General features: G+C 42.3%; 2 protein-coding genes across 10 annotated transcripts in view; one reads left to right on the top strand and one right to left on the bottom strand.

Annotated features, from left to right (window-relative positions):
- The window catches only part of LOC308397686 (uncharacterized protein), a 94,336-nt gene that overhangs the window by 20,897 nt on the left and 55,455 nt on the right, over positions 1-17,984 (top strand). The window lies entirely within an intron of this gene.
- LOC308398402 (uncharacterized protein) overlaps positions 10,767-17,984 on the bottom strand; it is a 36,756-nt gene continuing 29,538 nt past the window's right edge. For 6 of the 9 annotated variants that reach the window (XM_080885008.1, XM_080885007.1, XM_080885010.1 and 3 more), the window contains 2 exons: positions 16,958-17,554; positions 11,867-16,632 (listed from right to left, as the gene is read on the bottom strand). In XM_080885008.1, coding sequence (XP_080741134.1) covers positions 15,964-16,632; positions 16,958-17,554 — 1,266 coding nt within the window. In that variant the 3' untranslated portion in view covers positions 11,867-15,963. Of the gene's footprint in view, positions 11,838-11,865; positions 16,633-16,957; positions 17,555-17,984 lie in introns of those variants that run through there. The other 3 variants (XM_080885011.1, XM_080885012.1, XR_013971950.1) reach the window with 3 other exon arrangements.

The following is a 17,984-nucleotide window of genomic DNA, read 5'->3' on the forward strand; positions in this document are numbered from 1 at the left end:
TGGTTTGTGGTTTTTAGATGTATAGATTGAAGTTCTCTGGTGACCTGTAATCGTTTTTCTTTGGCGCCAAAGACTATTACCTCAGTTTTGTTTTTGTTTAGCTGGAGAAAATTGTGGCACAACCAGTCATTGATTTCCTCAATGCATTTACCAAGAGCCTGTACAGGGCCTCGGTCTCCTGGTGACATTGTGATATATATTTGTGTGTCATCTGCATAGCTGTGATAGTTTATTTTGTTGTTGTTTATAATCTGTGCCAGTGGGAGCATGTAAATGTTAAACAGAAGGGGTCCCAAGATGGAACCTTGGGGAACTCCACATGTGATACTTGTCTGCTCAGATGTGAAGTTACCTATTGATACAAAGTATTTCCTGTTTTCTAAGTATGTTTTGAACCAGTTTAGTACAGTTCCTGAAAGACCTGTCCAGTTCTCCAGTCGTTTGAGTAATATGTTGTGGTCAACTGTATCAAATGCTGCACTGAGATCCAGTAAAACTAAGACTGACATTTTTCCACTGTCTGTATTCAGACATATGTCATTAAAGACTTTGGTCAGAGCGGTTTCAGTGCTGTGGTTCTGTCTAAAACCTGACTGGAAGGCATCGTAGCAATTATTCTGTTTTAAGAAGTAATTGAGCTGTTGAGAAACTGCTTTTTCAATGATCTTACTTAAAAATGGGAGATTTGAGATCGGCCTGTAGTTGTTCATTTGTGTCTTGTCAAGATTGTCCTTTTTCAGTATAGGTTTAATTACAGCAGTTTTTAGTGGTTCTGGAAACACACCTGATAATAAAGAAAAGTTGACGATCTGTAACAGGTCTGACTCTAAAGTCTTTGAGACCTTTTTGAAAAACTTGTTGGCAGGACATCTAAACAGCAGGAGGAGGAGTTCAGTTGACCTAAGATGTCCTCCAGGTCTTTGCTGTTAATCGGATGAAACTGTTTCATGGTGTTTAAACAGTTTTTTGGTGGACACAGTACATATCCTGGATCTGCTGTTGATGTACCAATTGCTTGTCTAATTTTTTGGATTTTTTCTGTGAAGAATTTGGCAAAGTCATTGCAGGCCATGGTCGAATGAAGTTCAGCTGCCACTGGCACAGGAGGGTTTGTTAGCCTGTCAACTGTAGAAAATAAGACCCGAGCATTATGGCTGTTTTTAGTGATGATGTCAGAGAAGTAGGACCTCCTTGCACTCCTCAGTTGTAAATTATAATTGTGAAGTTTCTCTTTATAAATGTCATAATGAACCTGGAGGTTTGTTTTTCTCCATCTGCGCTCAGCTTTCCTACACTCTCTTTTTTCATTTTTCACCAGTGTGGAGTTTCTCCATGGAGACTTTTTCCTTCCAGAGATAACCTTCACCTTAATGGGAGCAATAGTGTCCATTACATTTAACATGTTAGCATTGAAGCTATTGACGAGCTCATTGACTGACCCTCTGGACAGGTCAGGTGTTAATGGGAAGACCTGGTTAAAAATTGCACTACTGTGTTCAGTTATACACCGTTTTGTGATCACTGTTGTTGATATATTTGTGTGGGCTGAGATTTTACTTTCAAAGAAAACACAGTAATGATCAGACACGCCCACATCAGACACAGTAACCTTTGAAATGCTCAGGCCTTTGGAGATCAGTAGGTCGAGAGTGTGTCCTCTATTATGTGTGGCCTCTGTTACATGCTGAGTCAGCCCAAAGTTGCCCAGAGTGTTACTCAGGTCTTTAGTCCCTTTGTCCTGAGGGTTGTCCACATGAATGTTAAAATCCCCAACAATAATTACACAGTCAAAATCAACACAGATCACAGACAGCAGTTCACTGAGGTCATTAAAAAAGTCTGTGCAGTATTTGGGAGGCCTGTAAACCTTAAGAAACACAACTTTGGATGGGGCCTTCAGCTGTAAAGCCACATATTCAAAAGACTGAAAACTTCCAGGAGATAGCTGCTTACATTGAAATGATTCATTAAATAAGACAGGGTATAATATGATCTACAGCAGTATCAACTACTTTGATTACATATATAAGGTAACATATGATAACCGAATAATCTCACAAAGGTCAGCAGCACATGTAGTTGGGACAATTCTTCAGTCGCACAAACTACACAATCATTTTCCTCCAATGACGACTTTTCACTTGCACAAATGGTCCTGTGTGATTTCCAGGCTGTGATATAAAAACTAGTTCCTAATGGCAGCGACTCACTCAGTAAACATGTGTTTCCTTCACCAACCTCACACACAGATCCAATAAGATCAGGAAGTGGGCAGTATAGTACAATATGTGTTATTCTGTGCTGCACTGCCCAAACTAAAGATCTGCTGAAGTGTTGGAAATGATCCAGATGTTTATTTTGGATGATACAGCAGAAGATCAGACATGAAAGTGGAGATAACACAGAAGACCTGCAGCAAAGGTCAGAGGTCAGACTGGGCCCCTGGATTCAACAATGAGCCAATGATCATCAAGCAGTGACTAAAGCAGAGCCCTGACGTTCTGACATTCATCACACAGTCAGAACAAATGTCTGCTGATGACTTCATCTCATGAAACGACTGATAGATGTCAGTTCATTGATCAGCTGAGCTGCTGATCTTCATCGTCACAGAAACATTCAGCTTGTTTCAATCAGTAAATAACTCCCACTACTCCCAGTTTGAACTGTTCCCACTCAAAATGCTGTGAGAACAATGATCATCAGCCCATCAGACAGTCCAGCAGCATTTATGATGATGTCATGATGTTGAAGAGGCTGCTACGGTGGCCTCCCATGACCCCCAGCCTCATCACAGCTGAGATGCAGACATTTGAAAACATTCAGCAGACAACTGAATAACAGTCCAACACAACAGTCTGTGTGCAGACACACACTGACCTTTCATATAGTCAAAGGAGTCAATCAAACACAGCTGGTTGAGTCATTTCTCTGTGAGTCTAAAGTGAATCTAGTATTTGAAAGTCCACTTCCTGTATTTGTTGTTGAAGACTTCTTCAGCTTCTTCTCGAGGACATCAGCTGCTTGTTTGGCAGCAGAGGCAGTTAAGAAGCTTCCTGAAAAACACTGAACAGTGAGTTCACTGTGGCATATGACAGATTCAGCTTTCTGTGTGCAAATGTGTCTGTGTCGACCTTTCAAATGCTGTTGAATCCAAAACATCAGCGGCTCCTCGGCTGCTCACTTCATGCACTTCTGTCTGTGTGACAGTCCAATGACATCACAGCTGTTTCCAGCCCCAGTGTCTCAGGACTGGACACCTTTAAACATGTCGAGGATCAAACAGCGTCCAGCTAAACACACATGAAACTATCAGAGCTGACAATCATTCCAATAACATCTAATGGTTCATGTATGTAGACACAGGACTACAAGGAAATGGCTCTCAGCATCTGGCTGTGGGAACACATGAGTCCCTGTTTGTGTTCAGATTGTGTGCATGTTTTAGACGTGTGTCACATGTAGAAACACAACAATCCCACAATGACACACAGATGTGTTTGACACAGCTGTGCAGCTGTAAGTTGTTTCTAATGATTCATTGAAGCTCTTCTAACATTCTGGAGACGATCAGTACATGAATCTGTTCAACACGACAACAATTTGACTTCAGTGTGAACGTTTGCATTAAATAACCTTCTTCATCCAGCTGACAGCATCTTCATCCTATGATGTGAACAGTTCCTCCTGTTGATGACAAACCTCTGACAGGATCTGCTTGAGGAGCTTTTTCATGTGCAGCTCTCTGAGCTCAGGGCTGAGCTGCTGTTTCATCTTTAAGAGCTGCTGCCTCCTCGCCGGACTTGTTCTCCTCTTCTTCTCCTAATGACACCATTTCTGCTTCATATTAAATTCAATAAAGATGCTGACATGTATCTGTAGCAACAACATCATTGAATCTAGAACAACTGGAGCCAAACCAGTGGCTCTGCTGGGATCACTGGTGAGCCAACACTTCCTTGTTGATGCAGATTTCAGGGCTTCCTTTTGCTCCTCCGTTATAACTGTTCTCTCTTCTCAACACATGATGACACAAAGGAATCAGCAGTGACAAAGATGATGCTGAAGAGAAGCACACACTTCACACATATAACAGACCAGTGCAGTTACACACACCTCTGCTCGACATCAGGCCTCAAACAAAGACACAAAACACTAACTTGACTCTAAACAGAAGAAACCAGCAGCTGTTTCTGTTCTGTGCTTATTTATATTTGACACACATGCTTCTCTTTGTGCAAACACACATCGCACTATAAGGGTAACCTCGCACACAATGATTGGACAGCACAGTGATGATGCTGGGAGATCCTATACGCAGCAACACAGAAACACTGAGAACTTTAAACAATGATGGAAAGTGTTATAAATGACTTGTTGGCCTCTGATCTGTCACAAACAGCTGAAACGTGTCTCTCATGAGTCACATGAAGGTTTTTGACAGAAAGGACAAAAAGTAGCTGCAGTCAGTTTGTGTCATTTTTATATTTATTCATCTGGGAGAAAAATCTGAGGGACATTAAAATGTGTTTTCAACAGAGACAAGAACATGAATATAACAGAACAGGTAAATGAACATGTTTCAAGTAAACAGCTGGACTGATCAGGTCCAAACACAGAGTGATAAACTTGTCAAACAGCTGTCATATCTTTATATAGAAGCTCTTTATAAATGCTGCTCACTGCAGTCTGTTTACTAATAATGTCAAAGTGTTAGAAACACAGAAACATCAGAATGGTCTTTGTTCACAGAAACCTGTCTGGGATCCTTTGTTGTTCTTTTGATGCAGAGTTACATTATAAATATAAAGAGTTATTTCAGAGTCTCATCAGTTTTCCTGCATGTCTTTATTTAACACATCAGCAGGGCTGAAGCTCTCATGTTAAACACACACTGATCTATGGACACGTTCATGTGTTTCTAACAGAACCAGGCTGTTATCAGCCTGCACTAACATTATGTCACACACACTGAATGTAACAGTGACAGTTTACATCATCACACAATCAGCTGTGATTGTTTCACTGTCATCAAACGAGTCAACAGGAAGTAGAATCAATAGAAACCAATCATTTACTGACAGCATGTCTGATGGAAATAAGTGCAGATTATGTATGAAGTCTAACTGCACACAGTAACTGTGTTACAATAAGGACTTAACAGCGCCCTCTGCTGGAGTGTTTCAGTACTGCGTTAACTAGAATACACCACCTCCTCCTCACACCACCTGCTACAGCTCTACTCTTCTATGACTACAGTCATCCACAGCACTGATGTGAGGTCACATGGTTCATATGTAAGGAGCACAGCTGACCTCAGGTCAGTTTAATGACTGTGAGCAGCAGCTGTGTTATTGTCACTGTGACAGGGAGACACTCTCAGACACAGCGCTCATGTCAGCTTGTTCTCATGCAGGAGGATCAGGAGCTCCATGTTTGTCTTTCTGTTTGAATCATGATGTGTTGAGTCTGTCATGAGTACTCAGGGTTTCACAGCAGCTCTTCTGGATGCTGACGAGGACTCCAACCTCATGTTTCACCTCTCTGAGCTTCTGATGTCTGTGAACACTCGTGTTTCTTCTCTGGGCTCATCTGGACAAAAACACCTTTCTGTGTTTGGCTGCAGCCTCATTCTGACTGACAGGAAGTGTGTTATCCATGAGCTGCACTTCTGTGAGGAAGTTTCCTGCTGTGTTTCCTGTCTGTGGACAAACACGAGTGTTCCAGCTGAGGACTTGGTTCCTTCCACCTGTCCATACAGGACATCACGCTGTCTGCAGCTCTGTAAATGCAGCTCCAGGTCCTTCCACGTGCTGCTCTGTATTTGTGCAGTTTGTAGTGTGTCCTGGGAAACGTAGCACACATGGTGTTCTTCTGCTGTTTCCTCCTTTCACTGAGTGTGAAACAATGACGCTGTGCTGTTGTTCACAGAGGGGAGCTGATTCTAGCTGCAGCTGGACTCTGTCATCTAACTGAATGTGTTGGTGCTGATCACGGGGCTCTGAGGGGGGAGCAGCAGGAGGACTCTGGATGCTGACGTCAGTGTATCTGTGGAAGCTCCCACAGCGTGTCTGTCATTCAATATTGTGCTGTATATTGTATCTATGCAAAGATGAACAGACTGTGTGTTCACTGGTCTCTGTGCTGCAGCTCTGATGTCATCATCACTCCCTCCTCCACCCTCAGCAGTCCCAGCATGCTGCTGTGGTGCACCCCACCCTCACTCTACACCTGAGCCACAGACCACACCCTCCACCTCAATATACACCACAGTTTTCTCTGCTGTGGAAATGAGATCAGGAGGAAATCATCATTATTATTATTTAATAAACGCTCACATTAATGTGGGCTTATTTGTTTCATATTAGAAACATTAGTTGAGTGTTTTTAGTATAAAATGGTCAAAGTCCCTCTTTTTGCTCCTCCCCTCACCTGTGGATGGGCGGTGCTGTTACCGTGGTGACAGCTTGGATGTGTTTCAGTCCTGCCTGGTTATCACTGCAGGAATCTTTCACATTTATTACAGGTAATAACGCTGATTTTTCTGTGTATTATGAACCAAATGTATCCTGATACACACAGAGATGGATGAGCAGAGGTCACATGATGAAAGAACAAACATGGAGTCTTTGATTTATTTAGATATTTATTGATGAATGCAAACAAACCTGACACTGAACCATCGTCCAGCAGAACAAACCTGATCACATGACCTGCTGACCCAAACAGTGCAAAGCTCCATGGCAACAACAACAAACAGCCTCACATATGTTAACAGAGGCTGTTAGAAGCACAGAGTCTTTACAGTCTTTCTCCTGTTTGGACACAGATCTCTGCACATCTTCATCACAGTTACTCACAGACGTGCAGAGTGTGTGGATATCAAAGCTAAGTTTCCACCATGTTTGTAGTCTGTACTGGGACTCATGGAGCATCTCTCTATGAGCACTCAGTGCTTTAAACAGTGAGTCCCAGTTTAACCAGCAGCCTTCACACCACACATCACACAGACATGGAAACTTCAAACCTCAGACTGAAGACACCATCAGAAATAAACAGATTGTGATGAAGATGAAGAACTGGACCAGTTTGCTCTGGTTTCTTCTGTTCCTGTCAGAAATAAGAGTCTGGCAGCACTTTGCTCTCCTTCCACATGTTTAAGGAGGAAGTGAAGAAGAGCGAGTGAGTCGTCTTCCTCTGTGGGCCCAACATCAGGCAGCAGCCACATATTTTTAAAAACCCAGCACACTGCTTCAGAAACACTGAGTCCAGGTGACCAGAGTCATGTGATCAGTGAGGTCTTCACTCAGGACGTCACTGCTTCAGGACCTGATTCAGAGGTTTATAAGGACGTGGATCATTGGTGCTGATGTTGTGTGAGAGCTGGTGAACCATGGGGAACATAAATAACAACCAGGCCATCAGCAGTTCTACCCCCAGCTCTAACACCTACATAATACACTATACATATAGTTATTGTTAAGGTTCAAATATTGAGGAAGGAGAGTACAAACAACCAGGTCCAGAAGAGCTTGGTCAAACAATTGATTTTAATGAACACAGGCGTGGGGGGACCAGCGCCGTACGCAGACAGCGCTGATCTCCGACTAATCAAAGCATAAACAGATATTTTATACCATCGGGGTTTGGATTTAATGACGCCCCTTCAACGTCACACAGATACATACATACATACGTCAAATCAAAACCACAATGACTTTTAACACAGTTTGAAAAGAACATTATCTCTATCTTCATGGCAGATGTTTCCTGTCAACCTTTTGACTGCCGCTTCTCCAAAACCACAGACCATGCTCTGCAGTAAGATACCACTTCTGCACGCCCGCAGTTGCAAGCAAACATGATTAACCTCTCACCTATAACTGAATGTATCTACTATGTCTGTGTGTGTCACGACCTCACTTGGCACTCTGTGTCACCTCTCACCTACTAACGCTCGCAGTCAAACAGAGGCCACTCTCACATGTGTCAGCAGTTTACTAAAACTATATATGTAGTATATTGAATAAATGTTTTAATCAAGAACCTCTACTAGAAGCTTAATAAAAGAATATAAAAGTATAAAAGAAAATAATGAACAACCTGGTTATTCAAATAGCATCATCCAAACAGCTCCTCAGAATAAGCTGCACTTACACTCTGCTTTTAGTTTCACTTTTGCAAAAGCACGCTCTGCAAACCTGCAGTTTCCTGTCAACACTTTGCACAGAGTGTCCTCAGAATCAACAGAATCAGCCCATACACACTTAAGATTATAACAAGCATTCAAAAGCATTTAAGATCATAGATTCAACTCAACAGTTTAAAGTGGTTATAACTGCACCTGTAGTAAAGGCTAATTGGGTACCAAAATGTTTAAACATCTGAATGCAATATCAATGCTGTAGATTATATTATTAATGCAATGGTAATGATGATGATTATTAACAGTAGCAACAAAATAATTTCCCTGATCTCCACATTATATAGGTTATAGTATGTTATATATAAACGTAGCTGAAGCAGTTTCATTTGTAGCTTCACGCTGCACTTCACATGTTTGTCCACCAGATGGCAGCACAGAGGCCTGTGTTGGAAAGCTTTGAGTAATGAAGCGTTTTCAATCCAAGCTTCAGAAAGCTTCATGTGGTCATCAAGGAAGCAACCAGGAAATATCTGCTGTGTGTAAAAACAGCAACACAAGAATCCAGGATGAAGACAAGAAACTCAAAGCTCACAAAACAGGTGGAGCTAATTTTGTGACGTGTTTCTGTAAAAACACCACAGAAGTGAATCATCAAAGTTTCCATGTGAGCTGATGATGCTGCTGCAGAGTTTCTGTGAACCTCCTGTGACCCCGCCTCCTCATACAGAGACATCTGATTGCTCTTCAAACTGCATCACGTGGACACATGTGATTGTGTGTTGTAGTATTGATCCCAATGCTGGTATCAGTCCTGGATCAATAACACTGGATGGATGCGTTCAGCATGGAGCCCTGAGCTGTGTTACAGACAAACATGGAAACTGACAGGTCTGTGTCATTCACAGTCTGTAACACTTCTAAACAACAGAGGCTGACCCAAGTGCCTCAGAGCCAGGCACGCTCACATCACAGCTCTCTAAATAAGCCAGTTTCAAAATAAGAGCTGAAAGCTGTGTTTGCTTGTGTTAGCTTATTATTGTGGAGACTAACATTCAGTGATCATGTGTTCAGACTCATAATGATTACTCTCAGAAATCCTCATCTTTGTATTTACTGTGTGTTGGATCAATAACTGAGATTCATGGTATCACACAGCTGTGCTGCTGCTGATGTCAGCACATCTGGAACAATACGAGGTATCTGCTACCAGACTGAGCAGGACGTGAGACCTGTGGACTGTTTAAAGCTGTCCCTCCACAGCTCACTCAGACCTGATCCACACCTCAGTGATATTCTCTGACTTCCTCAGTAGAGACAGAAACCATTCAGATCTGGGACCATCAGCTGACTGATGATGTCACACAGACTGTGTTTTTCAGGAACAGTGATTCTGATGTGAGCCTGCTAGCTGACAGCAGACCTGATGAAAGCACATGTTCACATCTGTGAGGACAGACTGGACTCTTTGACTGCACCTTGGTTCTCCTCAGAGGTCTGTACAGGAGCATGTCCACCCCCACTGAAGATCTCAGTCACTGTGAAACATAGAAAGCTGCTTGTGTGGCCTCTGCCTCACATGTAGATACAGCTACAGGTTTCTCTGTCAGTCAGACTGAAACAGTGTCCTGATGCTGCATCATTCAGCTCTGTGCCCCAGTCAGCATCACTGGGAGCTACCAGTGTTTCTGCCCTTTTCCTGTAACACTACACTCAGCACAGGCTCAGCTGGTATCCAGTGTTGGACTTTGGCTTCAGCTGCTGTGATAGATCCTCTAACATAGATCAGCTCTGCTACATGTTGTTAGATAAGTGCAGCTGCTGTCATGTCCTGATGTTTCTCTGGCTCAGCAGCTTCTCCATCAGAGGTTCACATGGAGCTGATCCAGTATCTCCAGTAACTGTGTTCTGTGCCTCACTGGTTCATCCTTCTGTCTGTGTGACGTCAGTCAGATGTTGAAGTTAAACTCTGTAATCTTCACTGTGTCACAGAGTTCAGTGAGTCCCGTTATTCACAGTATCAATCAGATCATCAGAGAACAGCTGATCAGCAATCAGTGGTGCCAACAGCGCCTCCTGTGGTGAGAGGATGCAATAATGCAATGTAGCATTTTTCCACTCAACACTTGCAGTCATGGAAACTGTCTGTTGGATCTGTGTGACGTTGCTTTCTTGGTTAGAGTTCCTCACAAATGTCCAGATGATTCTTCTAATGAGGCGTCGACCATGTTTGCAGCTCTTTGGAAGAAAACGTCGCCCTTTGCCATCCTTACTTTTCTTTGACTTCTTCAAATGCAGCTGAACTCCAGCTGGTATTTTCTTGGACTTTGCAGCTGTTTCTGGTCATCAGTTCATTCCTGCAAACCTCTGAAGCTGAACAACAATGATGCTGCATTGCTGGCTGATCCCAAAAGGTTGATTCTGTTCATCTGGACGTTTTCAGAAACGTTTGCTCACTGATCAGGTGACTTCTTCAGTCTCAGCTGACTGCAGCTTTACAAGCTTACAAACAGCACATTTGCACAATGACTGAAAGCAGCAGCACCTGATATATATGATACTAATATAATACATATACATATATAATCCATACTAATGATGAAGGAACTGAGCTCACAGTCCATTGTTCATTCAGTGAACTACTCAGTTTATTTTGGGCCTCAGAAATGCTCACTCTGTTTGTACATCACTGTCAGCAATAGACTCATTCTGCTGTGTGGACAGGAACACACGTGACATCACTTCCTGTTTGTTTGTGACTGAAGAAGTTTACAAGGAATCATTTAGAAGAGTTTCAAACATCAACTGATTGAATCCATGAATCTGAAAACGTGTTTGTGAGTGAAAGAGACAGACATGTACAGACTGAACTATCTGTTCAACAGTCAGAGTGTTTCTGTAACAGGAGACACTCTTTACACTCCACTCAGCACAGGGACACTGAGCCACCAGACCAGACCATAAACCCAGGATAAAGAGTTTGAGTGAATGTGGTGTTGAAGGTGTGGAAGTGGATCAGAGTGTCAGAGGAGACTCTGTAGAAGGACAGAGTGCCAGCAGGACAGTCCACATACACTGCTGCTCTGTTAGAGACAGAGGAGGAGGAGGAGGAGGAGGAGGAGGAGATGGATGTGTGTCTGCTATTGTGCCAAACATAACGAGGACCATCATCAGAGCAGCTCAGACTCCAGGACTGATCATTGTTTCCAAACACACAGTAATCACTGTGTCCTTTCCTTCTGATGCTTCTGTAACTCACTGATATATAAACGCTTCCTCTCCACTCGACCTCCCAGTAACAGCGACCAGTCAGACCATTTCTACACAGCAGCTGAGGATAAAAACCATCAAATCTGTCTGGATGATCAGGATATGACTGAACCTCCTCCACACAATGTGCCTCAATGTTATTGATATTATTATTATCATTATTATATAATAACAAAACCTTTATAATAAAACCACTAAAAACCTTTATTCTAGCGCAACTTGTAAGCGAACTTGACTTTCAAAATAAAAGCACAAAGCACCAAAACGTTGACTACAAAAAACAAACAGTAATGTACAGCTTAAACAATTTACAATCATGACATAGATCTTGACAAGATAAAGAAATAATCCAAATTATGTACAATATCATCATGCCAACAGTTACAACAGCGATGGATGATCTGTGTAAGCGCTGAGGATCGTCCTGATGGACAGAACAGAAGGAGAGTGAGACAAGTGAAGATATACTAAACAACACTGTGACATGAACTGAGCCACACACAGTTTGATTCACAGGTGATTGACACATTATTTGACCACAAGTGTTTGTGAAGGTTCTCAGTCATCCAGGTCATCGTAGTCAAAGGAGCCTCTTTGCTGACTTTAAAGTCAGCAAAGAGGCACAGAAAAGAAGATCAGATACCAGCGAGGGAGGATAAGAAGGACAGACGCAACAACATTGCCATCCCCTATGTAGCCGGAGTATCAGAAAAACTCAGGAGAGTTTTCTCCAAGCATGACATCCTGGTGCATTTCAGACCCAGCAACACGCTCAGACAGAAACTGGTTCACCCGAAAGATAAAACGCCAAAACACAGACTTAACAATGTCGTGTTTGCTGTACAGTGCAGCGAGGAATGCCCAGACCTCTACATTGGAGAGACCAAACAGCCACTTCACAAGCGCATGGCACAACATAGAAGAGCCACCTCCACAGGACAAGACTCAGCAGTCCATCTGCATCTTAAGGATAAAGGACACTCTTTCGAGGATGCCAATGTTCACATTTTGGACAGAGAGGACAGATGGTTTGAAAGAGGAGTGAAAGAAGCCATCTATGTCCACTGTGAGCGACCATCTTTGAACAGAGGCGGGGGTTTACGACACCAACTCTCTGCCATCTATAATCCAGTTTTGAGATCCCTTCCCAGACGCCTTAACGTCCACTCACATCCTGGGCCATCTGATCTCAGGAATTCGCATGATAAGGTGGGGCCAGGTTTCACAATGAACCCACCCGAAACTCTGGCTGATTGTGACCCACACCCAGTTTCACACCTTGGCTCAGGCGATTAGAGGATCATCAGGGGGTCCTTTTGTCCCTCTGTGGGGGGAAACTCCCACTAGGTTTAAATCTGGGACTCTCCACCATTTGACCTTAGAACTGAAGAAGCTTCTCGGATGAGAGGTGAAACGTCTTCAAGTTACTTAAAGAAGTCCAGACGCTTTTCTTTGCAAGCTCCTTTGACATTTGACCACGAGCAATCTTTTCTGGTTTGACGCCGTCTTTGTAGCCAGAAACCAGCTCTCTCCTCGGCTTCCTCCACTACACGCTTCCCCCACGCCAGTCTCCTCCGTCACTATAAAGGGGAGAGTCATGAGCTCCATCACCCTCACCTGTGCCGTCCAATGTCCCGCCACCAGCCTCCACTGCAGCAGGCCAGAGACCACACCCCTGCCACAATAAGTAAAAGTATATCCTTGCTGTACCCTTAATGCTAAATGTGCTAAATTAACCGCTGCCTTTGCCCCTTTGGGATTATTCTTATGTCACTGGGATGTTGACCTTTGACCTTCACATTAGAGAGATGGGCAGACATAATTAGTGTATGAATTTTAAAGTAACAGGTAATAAAGAGAGTGTAGTAAATGTAGTCAGGTTTATTACTCTGTATCACACATGAGTGCCCGAGGGAGGCGGGGCTGACTGGGGAGACACAGGAAACAGAGAGACAGGGCTGACTCGACATGAAACGATGAAACGTGGGACACGGGAACAGAAACTAAACACGGGCTGAAATGAACACTGAGGGAGGGAGAACTAAGATTACTGAGAGCCTGATAAATAAGAAGAACAAAAACCAAGAAAAACAAGAGTCAAAGAAAACCAAAAACACAAAGCATTGGGCCAGGACCCACTGCTGTGACATTTATATGTGATAAAAACATTAAAAACTGCTCACATGTTGAAATCTTTCTACGTATACTTTAGGTTCAGCTCTCCAGCCTGGCATTTGGTTAAGCATGATTCAAACATTTGATTTTGTTTAACTGGTTTTAATTATAGTTACTTTTTGTGAACATTTGTTGCAGCATTTAAAAATACATCATTTATTTTCAAACTTTTATTTGATTTAGAGCATCATATTTGACCAACGTAAATGTTTTAATTTCATATAAAATAACTGAAACAGTGAACTAAATATCTGAAATCTTTCCTTCCTTAAAAGTTATAATCCTACTTAAGTTATAGTGCAAACGCTTAAGCAACAAATATACTTGATGCTAATTAATTAATATTTCCCTTTGATGTTGCAACTATGTGGTCACTTCTGTCTTTAAACAAAATAATATTTTCCAGTTACAGAAATCATAAAGTCCAAACTAAAGTGCTACTGTTGCTATATGCACTTTATATAAATCATGGATGATGGTCCTGACATGAAGGAAGAGAAAGTTACAGGTTGCATCCTTTGACTTTGTCTCCGTGCCTTTGGGCGATTTTCAGAAGGACAGATGTTTCTGTTCAATTCTTAAATCAATTTTTTCAAACACAAACACTATTTTAAAGCTTCTAGAGAGTAAAATATTCATGATAATTATAATAACAATAATAAAAACAAAAGCTCTCAGATCCATCAAACCAAGCAGCAGAAAGAACAATAACTGAAGAGAAAACTTTAACCTTGTAGACTTCATTATGTTCCAGCTGCTCTACAGACGCTGTGACCTCGAACTTAAGCAGGTCGTAAAGTATGTGCAGCTCAATAACTTCATAATCAGACCCTGTGGTATTTAGGCAGCAGAACAACTAAGAATAACAACTACAAATAATGTTTTTAGGTTTCTGTTGTACTGCAAGGTTCTGTACAGGAGAACCAAACCAAGAGCAAATATTACGTCTCATTTACACCTGAGCACGAAGAGCCATCAACATTTAGCAAATTGAATCATCTTTGTTTAGATGCAAGAAGAATCATATAGAAATGAAAAAGAAATAGAAATCCAGAGCAAGGATATCCTCTAATTCAGCGTAGCACATGTGCAGCTGCTGCGATTCACGTAAGCATTCGGCTCGTCGCTGTTGCAGATTTTTCTCTCGCTGTTCTGGCTCACAGCGCTGCAAACACAAAAATAAATATCCCCAAAGGTGTGAAAGGGAGCTAATTAGTAAGAGTATTGTTACTCTCCGCAGGAGTCGTCCAGCAGTAGAAATCAGTCCAATAACAAGGTGTGTAACATCTAGCAGGGTGACAGAAAAACCCAGGGTAACTTCTAAGGACCTCAACGTCTCTCTCACATTGTGTTTTTTAAACATGCTTCCATTTGTCACTTCAGTCTTTACTCTGAAATACAGGAAGAGAAATCATGGCTGAAACAATTTCTCATGAAACCAGGGGTGTGGTCCAACAGTCAGTTTGGTGAGGAAGGTTCCTAACTGAGAGAAGTGACCCAGAAGTATCTGTGTAGCAGCCACAATGAATCCAGATCATGAGCTTTATTAACTGATCAAAGTCTCTTCTTTCATCTTCTGTATCATTCAGTTTGCATTGGTAATGCCCATTATTGTAATGCTTTTTTAAGACGAGCAAAACTTTATTTCACTTTGGGTTAGCTGGGATAAGTGATGGATGGAGGGAATTTTACTTCAGCCACAGAAATCCTAAACAGGAAGGAGGAGCAGAGTTACAGTGGATCACTATCCAGCAGGGAAACAAGGTTTATTTCAATTTCTTGGCCATGAGTGAGATTTACTGAGTGGGCAAATTAGGGAGACGACACCATCAGATCCCGAGCCCTCCATGTGTTAATCAAGAGACGGCTGCTGTGCTACATCCATAAATAATGAATAAATTAGGAGCTAAAGCTGAAAGGACAGTTTATTTGTACCATCTTCACGTGAACACATTCAAGAACATCACAGATGAAGAAACATTAAAAACTTCCACACTACATAAAGCAAGAAAAATAGTTTTTCTTTCAGGTGGTTTAGGAAAAACAGAAACATCAAACATCTCCAAGACTCTCTTTGAAAGAACTAAAAACCTTTGTTCTCATGGTCCAATCATGAGTGAACTCCCCGATGAAGCCTTGTGTGCTAAAACATGTCAGAGTTTTAAAGGTTAAACATGAGTTTCCAAAACGTTTTGCTGGAGAACAATGAACTATTTGACTGAGTTTCAATCATTTACAGACGAGCAAAACCAGGACAGAGAAAAAAGGACAAAACTGACTCAGTAAAACAACAGAAAAGAAGATCCCATGTAGATCTGTATTATGTAGAAGTTCAGCCCAGCAACCAGTTCAGTTCAACACAAGTTTAAATGATTCTATCTGAACTCTGTGGAGCCTGATCTCAAGCTTTTTGAGTCTGACCAGAGGAAACCAGAGGATCTTTCTGTGTCTTCAAATTCACTGTGATCCAGTGATGGGAGTGATTTCAGCCCTGAGTGATCGCGCTGATGTTTGCACAGAGCAGACAATGAGGTGAATGTTTGGGCACATTGGTAACAGTGAAACAGTTTATTAGTAACGTGGGATCGTTTGTGTGCAGAGTATGAACTGAGATTCCTGAAGCTCTTGTCACACTGGTCACAGCTGTAGTTTCCTTCCATGTGTGCACGTTCATGACTGTTACGATTACCTGACTGTGAGAAGCTTCTCTCACAGTGTCTGCACTTGTGTGGTTTCTCTCCTGTGTGGACTCCTTTGTGTGTTTTAAGCTGACCTGCAGTGGTGAAGGATGACCCACACTGATCACAGAGGTGCTTTTTAACCCCACTGTGAATCAGTTCATGTCGTTTTAAATCACTTGGTGTGGTGAAGCTTCTCCCACATTCTTTGCAGTATTTCAGTTTGTCTCCAGTGTGTCTACGTTGATGTCTTTTTAGGGTCTTTTGCCGACTGAAAGTTTTTCCACAGAGGTCACAATGAAAGTCTTTCCCACCACCACAGTGATGACAGGGTTGAGAACTGGATCCATCTGTGTCGCTCTGCTTCTAAACAAAGACACAAAGACAGTGTAAGTCAGTCCTTCAACATTTGTATCCTGAACGTCGCCTGAAATAAAGAGCATCTCTGCAGACGTCCAACTACATTTGACTGTTTCAGTTAACACACTCAGTTTACTGGGCTGCAATAACTACAATACTACCACCATAATACTACAGTAATACTAAAATCATAACTGAAAGGAAAATCTGAATAATCACTCAGAGCTGCTTTTCCATGCAGTAGAATTGCTAACATGCTAACACAGTTTAATGAGCAGAGTTGTTCCAAACAGTCAGGCTAAAATGACAAGATAACAATATAAATACATACCTCACAGTAGCTGCACTTGTAGAGTCTCTTTCTGGTGTGGATCTGTTGGTGTTGTCTCAGGTGACGTGGAGATTTAAAAGTCTTCTCACACAGGTCACATTGATAAGGTCTCTCCTCAGTGTGGGTAAACATGTGTCGTTGCAAGTGTGTGTGAGTTGTAAACTGTTTGCCACACTGTTCACAGCAGTACACATCATGTCTGGTGTGAATGCGTAGGTGTGTATTTCGGCTCCCTCTCTGGCTGAAAGTTTTTCCACAGATGTCACAGCTGTATGGCTTAATTCCAGAGTGGGTAACTAGATGCCTCTGTAAGTGGCTACTTTGAGTAAAAGCTCTGCCACACTGATCACAGCTGTACGCTTTAACTCCACTGTGGATGAGTTGGTGTTGTTTTAGGGAACGCTTCAAGGAAAAAGACTTTCCACACAAGTCACAGCTGAACGGTCTCTCTCCAGTGTGGATGACCTGATGCTGTTTTAGTGAAGCCTTCAGAGTAAACTCCATCCCACACTCGTCACAGGTGTGTTTTTTCTCTCCCTTTCTTCTGTGAGGTTTGTCGGCCTCCTGAGAGCGCTGACTTCTGGCTCCATGTTGGTCCTGCAGTGACAGAGATACAAACAGAGGCAGTGAGTGAAATGCAGTCGTGGAACAAACTCAACCTTCAAACTCCATTAACACTAGTTTTAAACCTGAAGGTGGAGCGTGGCACCAAACACCTTAAAGGTCTCTTATCCCCACCTGCTGGTAGTTCTAACACATTACATCCAACCTGGTGTTAAGCCAAGAAAGGTTATTATGCATTTTATCAATATTAGTATAGTATGAACATCTTCACACTAATCTGGACGCCTTATTCTGGACTAACTGAAGTCTATTAAGATCTGTCTTATTAGCTGCTGACCAAATGATTGAACAATACTCCAGATGAGACATTACTAGTGCATTAATGACATCTTTCATAATGAAGAAGTGATACACAAAGGGGCGGCTGTAGCTCAGGTGGCAGAGCAGGTCAGCCACTAATCAG

Source organism: Rhamphochromis sp. 'chilingali' (genome assembly GCF_963969265.1).
Source record: "Rhamphochromis sp. 'chilingali' genome assembly, chromosome: 1".
Taxonomy (NCBI): domain Eukaryota; kingdom Metazoa; phylum Chordata; class Actinopteri; order Cichliformes; family Cichlidae; genus Rhamphochromis; species Rhamphochromis sp. 'chilingali'.